Source organism: Girardinichthys multiradiatus, chromosome 18 (genome assembly GCF_021462225.1).
Source record: "Girardinichthys multiradiatus isolate DD_20200921_A chromosome 18, DD_fGirMul_XY1, whole genome shotgun sequence".
NCBI lineage: Eukaryota > Metazoa > Chordata > Actinopteri > Cyprinodontiformes > Goodeidae > Girardinichthys > Girardinichthys multiradiatus.
In genome coordinates this window covers 4,089,953-4,103,120 of record NC_061810.1, presented here as the reverse complement: position 1 = coordinate 4,103,120, position 13,168 = coordinate 4,089,953, and the positions used below count along the sequence as shown (strand labels likewise).

The window sequence follows — 13,168 nt, the reverse complement described above, 5'->3', positions numbered from 1 at the left end:
GTGAAAGCGCGCGACCATATACAGAGGCTACAGTCCTCGAATGGTGGCTGTCCTGGGTTCGAGTCCCGTACCCGGCGACATTTACCGAATGTCTCCCCCTCTCTCTACCGATCTTTCCTGTCTACCTACTGTCAAAAAATGGAAAAACAAAGGCCACCAGTGCCGAAAAAATATCTTATAAAAAATACATTGAAAAATCACTGTGATATTTAGCATAAAAGATTCATTTATCCTGCATGCTAACCCTTCTAGAAGCATGGTATGTTGAAACAATAATGAGACAATAAAAGGAATGAGCAAAGTTAGAAATGATAAAGATGATTGTCGGGTGGGGTTTTTTTTGGAATGAGAAACTTCACCATCATAGGGCATCGTAGATGACCAGTTTTCTGCATGTCTCCATTGGTATCTTAGTTAAATGCTCCAAGTCTTTGGGGTTAAAAGGCCTTTATGCCATCACCCTAATCTTTAGCTCCCTCCACAGAATCTTAATAGGTTTTAAGTCAGGACTCTGACTTGGGCCACTCCAAGAACCTTGGTGTAGAACTTAGAATTTGACACTTTGTCACAGTTTGAAATGGTCATGAATGATTTTGGACATGCTTTTAACTAAAATGTAAGTAAAACACAAAGTGTTGCTTTTTTGCTGAAATCTAAGGCATACTCTAGTATCATATTGCATATCTGTCACAGGTATGAATAATTATAAACATACAGCTGCAGTCTTCCATGCAGCTAATGTGACATCTTGTTCCTGCTGGAGCCCTTTCCTGAAGTAGTAAGCTACTGCTAGTATGTTTGCCCGCTATCTTTATATGCCTCATTGATAAATAGCTTATAGCATATTTCGTGTGGTTCCACTTTCAATTAAGCCCACTCTAATTTTTATCTCCCAATACAGCTTCTCTTTCAGATTCAAGTCTGGACTCTGGCTCAGCCACTCCAAAAACCATGTTGGTAAAATCAAAAGATCTACCAGGGCTTTGAAAAAATTTTGGACCTGACTATAACAGTTTACAGAAAAACTTGTTGACCAGACTAGTCTTCAGACTAGTCTTCAGCAGTGCTCTCTGCACAGCTGGTAATATCTGAGCTACATGACCTGAGAAAGTGTACAGAGCAGGTCAAAGACGCAGCCAGACTTTGGGCTTCAGCACCAACCTCATTGTAAGGAGTGAAAAACACTTTGATTGTTAGGGAAAATCCAGATTTATAAAACCACCGATTTAATTTGCACTGCTTATATTACTGTTTTGCAAAAATGAGCATAGTTTGAGGATATGTTTGACCAAATCTGATGGGTAGGCCAACAACAGGTATGGCGACTGAGTTTGCAGGAACTCTGAAACAGATCATTTCAAAAATCCTTCATCAGAACCCCGAGCATATACCTGGGGTTCAGGCTGATCTGAAACCGTCATCAGGCTGTGTATCAAATCCTGCAAGACTGTAGTCACATTGAAGGGCAACTCATAAACTTCTAAAAATCTTTATGTTAAATCACCAGGAATGCTGGATGAAACAATACATTAAAATTATTTCATCTATCATTTCTTTGTTGGTTGTTTATTCACAAGCAAAAGCAACATTTACACTTTTGTCTTTAAAACCAGAAACTGCTTTTGCTGGTTACAAAACTAAAATACATACAAACAAGTATTTTAATAAATAGGAAATATTTACATAATATATATACAGTTATAATACCCAACAATGAAAATACAAAGAAAGGTTTTGTGTTTACCACTCTAAATAAAAAACCCACAGATGTTGGGCCTCTCTCACCTGCTCTACATACCTCTCAGTTCAACTACATGACATGACAGAGTGTGTGACATCATTGTGGCTTACCTCTGCAACTTTCGGAGGAACTCCATCTCCCAGCACTTCTCTGTAGAAGCACTGCTGGGTCATGTAAAACGAGAGGCCGCTGGTTCTCTTAAAGGCATCTTTCAGCCGCTTCAGTTCCACATCAGTAACTGCAGTCACAAAGAGAAGCAAATGATCAGACTTGGAGGGATCAGGGCCATCCTGGCAAATGGAGCAACTCTTTGTGGCATTGATTTGTCAAGTAAAGTGTCCTAATGGTCAATATCTGTGGCGTGATGCTGTCTGAAATAAGTATGTTGGAAGTGTTGGAAAGGCTCCTGAGAGATTTCTGTCCATGTTGACATGACAGCATCATGCAGTCACTGTAGACTGGTCCGCTGCACATCCATGATGGCAGTCTCCCATTCCAACACATCCCTGAGACTGAGATCTGGTGGAGGTCATTGCAGCACAGTGAACTCTGTCGTATTTAGGAAAGCAGTTTAAGACAATTTGAGCTTTCTGACATGATGCATTTTCCTGCTGGGAGTCCTAAAGTAATGGAGACATCATCTACATCAATACTTAGGTAGGCTGCCTCATTTAAACAATGCTCCAATGGTACCAAGGCTTCCAAAATGTGCCAAGCCTGAACCATTGATACAAGGCAGGATGGATCCATTGCTTTCATGTTGTTTACGCCAAACTCTGATCCTTTCAATCGAACACTGCAGCTCACATAGACTCGCCTGACCCGAAAATCTCTTTCCTCTCTGTTAAGGTCCAATTTTGCTAAATCTGTATGAACTGTAGTTTCAGTTTCCTCTTTAAATTTCTATTTTAAATTCATGACATTTTAAACATACAACAAAGTCATTCTTTTCATTTATTTTCAGGATGCAACAATAAACCTCAGAAATTAAAACTAAATTGACAGACTTTAGTTGAATATTGGAATAAATTAAATGAATTATTTCTCTCAATTTGCCTGTTTCTTTGGAGGCTTCACAGGTAGGTGCTCATAAATATTTGTGCTGTAATGAAAAAAAACAAAGGTTTTAGATATGATGGAATAACACATACCAATTTACAATACACTGGACATATTACCATCTGAGCAAATAATCCTGAATTGCTTTTCTCAGAAATACAAGTTCCAGGAGCATTTGGCAGGGAAAGACACATTGTGGTGTCGCTTCACAAAGCACTAGGATCAGATAAGATCCACAAAGCCATGAGTCCAACACGTGAAGGAACAACTTTCATTCTACATGATGTTGCAACACGCATCTGCTATGACAGACTGCTCAACTGAAAGTGGAAATAGTGGAAACAGAAAGGAATGTTTTGCTCACACTGCTCAGGTTAGAAATAAATTCTTGGGAATAACCGTTTCACATGAAGAAGGCTCCCTGGGACAACAAGGAGAGTCAGAAAAACTAATGAAAAAACGTTAGAAGAGGGCACGGCGCTGATGGTGCAGGGGTTAAGCGCGCGACCATATATGGAGGCTACAGTCCTCGAAACAGCCGTCCCGGGTTCGAGTCCCGGACCCGGCGACATTTGCCAAATGTCTCCCCCTCTTTCTACTCCTCTTTCATGTCTGCCTACTGTCAAAAAATAAAGGCCACTAGTGCCGAAAAAATATCTTTAAAAAATAAAATATTAGAAGAAAAAGTAGAATTCCACTTGTCAAACAAAACTGTTCTGAGATCAACCACTGGGGTTTTAAATGGTCTGCTATCAGTGTAGAGTAATTCAGTCCTGGTTTTCAAGCAGGACCCCATTAACGCAGTCTTAATGCCAAAAAAACTGTTCATTTTACACCTCACCAGCTCCGTTATAAAGAATCTCAACAATCAAGTTCAGGATTTTAGTTTTTAAAAGAGATTATTAGGTGCAGACCTTAAAAATAGTCCTGAATTTCTCCCAAACAGAATAAAGGTTTAATAAAAGTGAAACTGAGCTGTCAAGAAACTAAAGGCAGTGTTAAAGAAAGTGTACAGGTTTATCCAGAACCAGAACTGTATTTTATCCAGGGATAAAAACTATTCTTGGAAAGAATGATTCAGCCATCACATTTGTTGTTTAGTGTTTAGATATTCATGCCTCACAGGGAGCAGTGGTTGCAGTTGCACATTATTCTTCTGCTCACATTAAGTGTGATGGTGAAAGATAGGAAAAGAAAACCTGGTAAAAAGCTGGCCCTGGACTGCTGTTTGGCATTATATAAAAACAAAAGAGAAGCAGTCATAATCATTAGTAAACAGGGTAAACTGACGAATCTACTACTATCATTAATGTTTCACTTTTCCTTCCCATAGAAAGTACTCCTGGATCAGTGCTTCTTTGTTCTTTTTGTGTCTCTGCTCTGTTCTCTCAAACCCCCAGTCGGTCGTGGCAGATGGCCGCTCACACTGAGCCTGGTTCTGCTGGAGGTTTCTTCCTGTTAAAAGGGAGTTTTTCCTCTCCACTGTCGCTACATGCATGCTCAGTATGAGGGATTGCTGCAAAGTCAATGCCAGTGACTGTCCACTGTCTCTACATGCTCATCCAGGAGGAGTGACTGCTGCAAGTTACTGACTGGATGCAATCTGCTGGGTTTCCTTGGATAGAAAAACTTTATAACCAATTTGAATAATAAACTGAATCTGACTGCACTGTTCAATAGTTAGGATTAATTGTAATGTTTGTACCTGATTTGAAATCTCTATGATTCGATTTAAATGAATTTGTGAAATGCCTTGAGACGACATAAGTTGTCAATTGGCGCTATATAAATCAACTAAATTGAATTGAAACTAAATTAAACTACAAACTGAAATCCCATACCAATTTCAGGCTTGTTAGCCCACTGTGGCTAACAAAACATTCTGTCCATCAATTTATATGTTATTTCTACCTGATGTAACAAATGATGTAAATGTATGGCTTCTTCACTCAGACTGGATATTATTACAGGATCGCATTACACTGCTAGTTCTAAGAAAAACAATCTGAATCTGACCAAGTTCTAATCAGCAGCTCCGACCTCAGATGAAACCAGAAATTGGCCAGTGTAGGACTGATCAGTGTATCTCTGTCTTTAGGAGCCCTAGTTCCCGGTCCTAATTTTAACCAACTGTGCCTATAAGGACTACCATGTGCTTTCAGGGCAAGGATTTTTGTATAAACATATTCCAACCACTGAGATGAAAAAAGCTTAGGAAACTCATCACTCACCATACTAGGAAGCATCTCTAAGATACAGTATGTTTAATAAGATGTATAATCAAAAACTTAAATGTAATATGACGACGGTCCCCTAAAACAAATCAAATGTGTACTGCATCACGTCAGACAAAAAGAATTAATAAGGGTCAAATATGCAATAATAAAAGTAATTTTTATTTAAACGCGTTAGCTGCAGTTTTAGATTCAGATGGATTGTATTTCCTCAAACTGCTTTGCTATCAGATCGTCCCAATGTGCTTCATTAAATCACAGCAATAGGTTCCTCCTGAAAAGAGTCAGATTTCATTAATGGAACTGCACAGAGAATAACCAGCTCCTAATGACATCTAATGCACATTAGACAGTAATTATTGACCGTATTCCTGAAATATTTTGGTTTATGCTCTTGTTACTGCTGAAACACCCTTTACAGGATCTGGACAAAAACTGATAGTCCGGTCCGTTATGAATATTTAGGAAAAAAATGAGACGGTACAATACATATAAAGATGAAAACAACTCGCACTCAATTTACCCTCAGACCAAAACCCAGCGTGGACGTCCTTGTTGTTTAAGTTTAACCTGTTTGTAATATGTGTACCTCAGGGCAACAAGACTTTGCCTGTTCAGGATGCTGCTGAGATACTCCTGGCAAGTATGTATCTGTACTCCTCCATTAGCCCTGAGTGGGCAGCATGAGCTACTCAGCTTAAGGGTAGAACTGATTAGGAACAAAGTGCTAAATCACAGGCTTTAGTAACATAGCAGGCACCTCATAATCAACCCAGAGTTGCACTTCTCAGCACAACAGAAGAGGAAAACACCTGTGTATTATGTACGCAGGCAGTGCAAAGTATTGAAGAGTATCCTGGAGCAGACCTGGGGCTTGTTTTGGAAGCAGATTTACTTTTAAATGACTGCATATTGGTGGAACTTTGATATTTGATAGATAGATACTTTAATGCAATTAGAATAATTTACTACTACAAATATAAAAATATACACGTGTTGAGTTTGTACTTTTTACACTAAATAACAGAGCTCAGTCAACCTATTTGCTAAATTCGTTGAACCACCGGGTTAAATAAAGGTTACCATGAGGTTAAAACCAGTTTAGTCCACAGTTTTCATTGAGGTTGCTGTTCACACTACAGCAGAGAAACAGCTTTGTTTGGCCTTTTTTTGTTTTTATTATGAACTTTCAAGTACAATTAACAATTTATGCAGAAAGACAGCTTTGCTATGCTAACTCAAGCTTCTTTGTTTCCTACAGCCATGAGTTCCAGGTTGTAGTGTGTCATGACATTATAAAAGGATCTGGCGTGGACCAGGTTCTAAATCTCTTTAAATCTGGCATTTACGAGTAAAACTAACACTCCGAAGGCAAACTAGAGAAGCTGTGGGGCATTTTGCAGTTGCTGCTCTGATGTGGGTTAACAATGCCTAGGGGCAAAGGCATTCACGACCACCACGGAGAAGAAATTGATTCTGCCTACATGTTTGAAGGCCAATTTCTAACAATTTAAAGTCAACCACTGTAGAGTGAGAAACATAAACATCATTCCAGATAAGCTGCGTGAAACTCAGGAGCTCCATCTCAGGCTCTACAAGCCTCAGTTAGCATGTTAAATGTTCATGACAGCATAAGCAGAAAAAGACTAAAAGTGTATGGCTTGTTTGGAAAGGCTGCCGAGAGAAAACCTCATCTAGCTTGAAAGAAAATGACAGCCCAACATCAACCGGTTTGTAGAGTTGCATCCAAATGAGCCGCAACACATCTGCCACAATGTTCTTTGGACAGACACAAGCAAAGCGGACATATCAGAACAAACCGCTAGAGGGGCCAGAATTTCCTACAGCTTATTGCACATACAAGAAAAGTCATTGTGTTTACATGAACAGAAGATGAACGATCAGCACTCAACTAGACTCACTTCTGCTAAGAACTACAGATGTCAGGATTCTAGGCATTAGGGATGCTAAGATTAACTGGTTTTAATAAGCGGACGTCCATGTGGAAGATGTTAGTGCACTGGTAGAGCAGCTGTGAAAATATGCTGTTTTGGGGAATAAATCTAGCTATGTCACAAACATCAACAACAATGAGGTAAAGATGGTAGAGGCAGTTAAAATTTACAAACCAGACAACTATAAGTTAGCAACCTTATTACACACTTGAGACATCGATAGGCTGTGAATCTGAGGGTCCGCCTGAGACCCAGCTTTACCTGCCTCGGGTTCTGACTTATTTCAGGCACTTACATCTTAGAGTTACGTGTCTATCATAGAGATCCTTCAGGTCATCAGAGTCCTGTTTGCCAAGTGTTCCCAGGACCATAGCTAAACAACGGTGGCGGAGGGGGAACTTTGATGCTCCTCAGTTCTGGAACCAACATCCTGAAAACCCAAGGTGTGTGAAACAGTGGGTTCCTTTAAATCAGGACTAAAAAAGAAATCACTACTTTACTGCACCTTTGTCATAAAGGTATCATTAGTTGTTTTTCATTTGGATTTAGCTTCTTCTAATCCTTGTATTTTAATGTAATTATTTTATGTATTTCTTTTCTTTAAATGTCCTTTTTCACTTAATGTGTTTTCTTGCGTTTGGAGGCTCTTCAAGTTGCCTAGTGTGTGAACAGTGCTACACAAATCAACTTCCTTTGGGTGAAAAAGTATATTTTAATATTGTTTAATGACAATATTTTGGACTGATCCTATGTCCTTTTTTAGTCACTACCTCATAAATACTTGCTGTGTATTGTAGCTTTTTTTTTTTAGCATGTTTAGCGATAAGCATAATTATTAACCTGTAAATATCCACCTTTGTGTGTATTTCCTATAGAGACTGCACATCTTTACTTTACCCATCTCAATATTTCCAAATGCGGTGTGTTCCATGCCAGACAGAAGTTGCGATCTCAAAAGATCAAACAGAACAACTTCATTACATTCAGTCTGCTGAAAGCGTTGCTGTCTCTCACTCTCTCACAGCCTGAATGAACCGCAGATAAATCTCGATATGTCAGTGAAACCACAGTTTCCCTTTTAATCACTACTTACATCTCACTCTTACTGGAAACAGCTAACTTTGAGTAACCTTGCTGCGGTAACAGCACCCACACCGAAGAGTGTCAGCACTACCTGGTATGGCAGAGGATTCACAGATGGGGAACAGATTAGAGATAAGTAGGACACGTTTTTGTCCCAAACTACAGGTCCTTCTCAAAATATTAGCATATTGTGATAAAGTTCATTATTTTCCATAATGTCATGATGAAAATTTAACATTCATATATTTTAGATTCATTGCACACTAACTGAAATATTTCAGGTCTTTTATTGTCTTAATACGGATGATTTTGGCATACAGCTCATGAAAACCCAAAATTCCTATCTCACAAAATTAGCATATCATTAAAAGGGTCTCTAAACGAGCTATGAACCTAATCATCTGAATCAACGAGTTAACTCTAAACACCTGCAAAAGATTCCTGAGACCTTTAAAACTCCCAGCCTGGTTCATCACTCAAAACCCCAATCATGGGTAAGACTGCCGACCTGACTGCTGTCCAGAAGGTCACTATTGACACCCTCAAGCAAGAGGGTAAGACACAGAAAGAAATTTCTGAACGAATAGGCTGTTCCCAGAGTGCTGTATCAAGGCACCTCAGTGGGAAGTCTGTGGGAAGGAAAAAGTGTGGCAGAAAACGCTGCACAACGAGAAGAGGTGACCGGACCCTGAGGAAGATTGTGGAGAAGGGCCGATTCCAGACCTTGGGGGACCTGCGGAAACAGTGGACTGAGTCTGGAGTAGAAACATCCAGAGACACCGTGCACAGGTGTGTGCAGGAAATGGGCTACAGGTGCCGCATTCCCCAGACCTGGGCTGCAGAGAAGCAACACTTTTAGGCAACATAGCATGTCAAAATATCACAAAAGAAGAAAGTACAAGCGTTTACCTTCACTTCTCAAAGATGATGTTACTGACACTGTGGCTCTTACTATACTAATAATTACACTAAATCAAAATAACTGTACAGCAAAGAGGTTCACATCATTTAAAGCAACTGTGTTACCATATTTCCATGCCTAAAATGATATATTTTAAAACTCATCCAATAGTATCATTTAGTATTTGAGTACATTCTGACTAAAGTGTGCAGACTTATCTTTAGGTTTACACTAAGCCAGCAGGACCTAATGCCCCTGCAGGTTTCAGGTTTACAGGATGTCTTTGATCCACCAGGATAAAGTTAGAGTAACAAATAAATAAAAAACATCAAATTGACCATCTTTTACTAAACATTGAAAACAAACACACCATACATAACTCCTCTTAGCCAGTCCTGTGATGCTCACTTTGTTGAGAACTTTGAACTGAACAATTCTGTTTTTTACATGATGAAACTGAAGTGAGCACAGCTCATCTTGACATCATTAAATAGCACTCTGTATGGGAGAGATACATGATGGGTGCTGCGCTTTTTAAGGGGAAAACCTTTGGTACTTAATCCAGAAGAGAGCGGTAACATTTTTCCTGCAAGGTGAGAGATGTGTCACTGTTGTGTATCCTTGTGTGCCAACAGAATAGCAGTTCAGCTAAAACACACACAGAGGAAGTCTTTGTGTGATCTCACTCTGAGAATTTTGCCCATCTTCACATTAAACTTAATGGAAATGTATGTACATTTCAATAAAATAAATGTGATTTTTATTTTGCACCCTGATCTTTTGTTACTGGACTGGAGCAATGGCAGAGACAACAAGTCTATTGAAGCTGCAGTCTTATACCTCACATCTCGCTGTCACTGGCAACTGTCCCCACCTGCTTAAAGACTGCTACTATTGTCCCCGTCCCTAGGTGCTCCACAGTGACATTGCTAAATGACTACCGACCTGTAGCCCTAACCTTGGTGGTCATGAAGTGCTTCGAGAGGCTGGTCATGACTCATATCAAGGACTCCTTTTACGTCACTGTGGACCTCCATCAATACACCTACAGGAAGAACTGCTCTCACCCATCTGGAGAGCAGTAAATCCTATGACCATCTACTCTTCCTGGATTTCTCCTCAGCCTTCAATACCATCATCCCACAGACCACAGTGCAGAAGCTCTCTTCTCTAGGACTGAGTCCCACACTGCGGAACTGGATTCTGGACTTCCTGACCAAAAGGCCTCAGACTGTCAGGATCCAAAACACTGTTTCATCCTCCATCACCCTCAGCTCACCTCAGGGCTGCATGTTGTTCACTTCACTGTATAGTTTTTTACTGATTGCTATATTTTGTCTTTTTATTGTTAGATTTAGCTATGTATACTATAGTTAGTTTTCTTTTTACTTAAGTATTAGGCTTCTTAACCGGGACCTGAGTCCGAATTTCATACCTAAACATGTAAATGTGAGCTGGTAAGACAATATAAATGCTTGATTCCTTGAATCCTTATACATTAAGTCACTTTTAACATTTCTCTTAGACCATCATACAGGTAAGTAGCCCAAATAAGCATAGAAAAGTTGTCTTTAATTTCTAAAATTAAAGATTTTGTCAGGAGCAGAACACAAACTGTACACTGCTTTAAAACTGCATGAACTTCAAAAAGGAGCAAAATGGAGGGCTTTTCCGTCCAAATTTACTTGGACCAAAGCATTCCAATATGTGAATGAGACTGGTTCTGCTGGGAACCGGTCCTTAATAAAGAACAGTTTTTGTGAACGAAGACAACAGGAGACTTAAACACATGTACAGGTCCTTCTCAAAAAATTAGCATATTGTGATAAAGTTCATTATTTTCTATAATGTAATGATGAAAATTTAATATTCATATATTTTAGATTCATTGCACACTAACTGAAATATTTCAGGTCTTTTATTGTCTTAATACGGATGATTTTGGCATACAGCTCATGAAAACCCAAAATTCCTATCTCACAAAATTAGCATATTTCATCCGACCAATAAAAGAAAAGTGTTTTTAATACAAAAAACGTCAACCTTCAAATAATCATGTACAGTTATGCACTCAATACTTGGTCGGGAATCCTTTGGCAGAAATGACTGCTTCAATGCGGCGTGGCATGGATGCAATCAACCTGTGGCACTGCCGAGGTCTTATGGAGGCCCAGGATGCTTCGATAGCGGCCTTTAGTTCATCGAGAGTGTTGGGTCTTGAGTCTCTCAACGTTCTCTTCACAATATCCCACAGATTCTCTATGGGGTTCAGGTCAGGAGAGTTGGCAGGCCAATTGAGCACAGTGATACCATGGTCAGTAAACCATTTACCAGTGGTTTTAGCACTGTGAGCAGGTGCCAGGTTGTGCTGAAAAATGAAATCTTCATCTCCATAAAGCTTTTCAGCAGATGGAAGCATGAAGTGCTCCAAAATCTCCTGATAGCTAGCTGCATTGACCCTGCCCTTGATAAAACACAGTGGACCAACACCAGCAGCTGACACGGCACCCCAGACCATCACTGACTGTGGGTACTTGACACTGGACTTCTGGCATTTTGGCATTTCCTTCTCCCCAGTCTTCCTCCAGACTCTGGCACCTTGATTTCCGAATGACATGCAGAATTTGCTTTCATCCGAAAAAAGTACTTTGGACCACTGAGCAACAGTCCAGTGCTGCTTCTCTGTAGCCCAGGTCTGGGGAATGCGGCACCTGTCGCCCATTTCCTGCACACACCTGTGCACGGTGGCTCTGGATGTTTCTACTCCAGACTCAGTCCACTGCTTCCGCAGGTCCCCCAAGGTCTGGAATCGGCCCTTCTCCACAATCTTCCTCAGGTTCCGGTCACCTCTTCTCGTTGTGCAGCGTTTTCTGCCACACTTTTTCCTTCCCACAGACTTCCCACTGAGGTGCCTTGATACAGCACTCTGGGAACAGCCTATTCGTTCAGAAATTTCTTTCTGTGTCTTACCCTCTTGCTTGAGGGTGTCAATAGTGGCCTTCTGGACAGCAGTCAGGTCGGCAGTCTTACCCATGATTGGGGTTTTGAGTGATGAACCAGGCTGGGAGTTTTAAAGGCCTCAGGAATCTTTTGCAGGTGTTTAGAGTTAACTCGTTGATTCAGATGATTAGGTTCATAGCTCGTTTAGAGACCCTTTTAATGATATGCTAATTTTGTGAGATAGGAATTTTGGGTTTTCATGAGCTGTATGCCAAAATCATCCGTATTAAGACAATAAAAGACCTGAAATATTTCAGTTAGTGTGCAATGAATCTAAAATATATGAATGTTAAATTTTCATCATGACATTATGGAAAATAATGAACTTTATCACAATATGCTAATTTTTTGAGAAGGACCTGTACACATATGTTACAAATCCAAGATGACATAATCAATATATGTTTTTCAGACAAAATATTAAGAATTAATTAACTTTGAATTTAATTCAGAATGCTTAGGTGGGGAACTATGAACATGGAACTAATACAAATCTGGCTAATGGACTGACTGATCCGAGTTTCATTGGGTCGTCTGAGGTCGCATCTGTGGCATGTCGGTCTAAACTAATTTACAAATGTTGGATTGATAAGATTGACAAATGATTTGTTAAACTTACTGTGTCATCACTAGTGACACAAGTTGCAGGACAGTGGGTCTTGCAGACTGAAGTTGGGGACTCCGGTTCTACACAGCTCACAGATTATTTAAAGCACAGTTTGTTTGTCAAACCTTTACTTGGTTGATTTTTGAGATTGTCGGTTTTCCTAAAAGTATTGCTAACATCTCATCTCATGAGCTGGCTGTATCATTACACTCCTAGTAAAAAGCAAACCTTTGTATAAACATGACACACGTTTAGTTTGGACCTGCTTTACAAAGGTTTATCAGCACTTATTTAGTTTAAGGTGTATGTGCTGCATTATGCAGCAGTCTTTTGCCGTACCCTGATTCCTAGGATTACATATTTCACTTTAAACTAGACATTACACAGGTCAGAGTTCCATTTTAAAATATATTTTCTGAGAAAAGCTCTACATTTGAGAGTATATTTGCTAGCAAAATTCACACCCCTTCATTAGCATAAGGGTACCCGTAACATTACAGTTTTCAGCAGGTAAAACACCATGCCCCTTCACCCCTCCCTTACACCACAGAAACAACTGGGATGTCCCATCCCTTCAGTATGAATGCA

The 13,168-nt window shown here is 39.8% G+C and overlaps 1 protein-coding gene across 2 annotated transcripts in view; it reads right to left on the bottom strand.

Annotated features, from left to right (window-relative positions):
- The window catches only part of usp32 (ubiquitin specific peptidase 32), an 85,874-nt gene that overhangs the window by 65,880 nt on the left and 6,826 nt on the right, over positions 1-13,168 (bottom strand). For both annotated transcript variants that reach the window (XM_047391935.1, XM_047391936.1), the window contains exon 2: positions 1,852-1,979. In XM_047391935.1, coding sequence (XP_047247891.1) covers positions 1,852-1,979 — 128 coding nt within the window. The remainder of the gene's footprint in view (positions 1-1,851; positions 1,980-13,168) is intronic.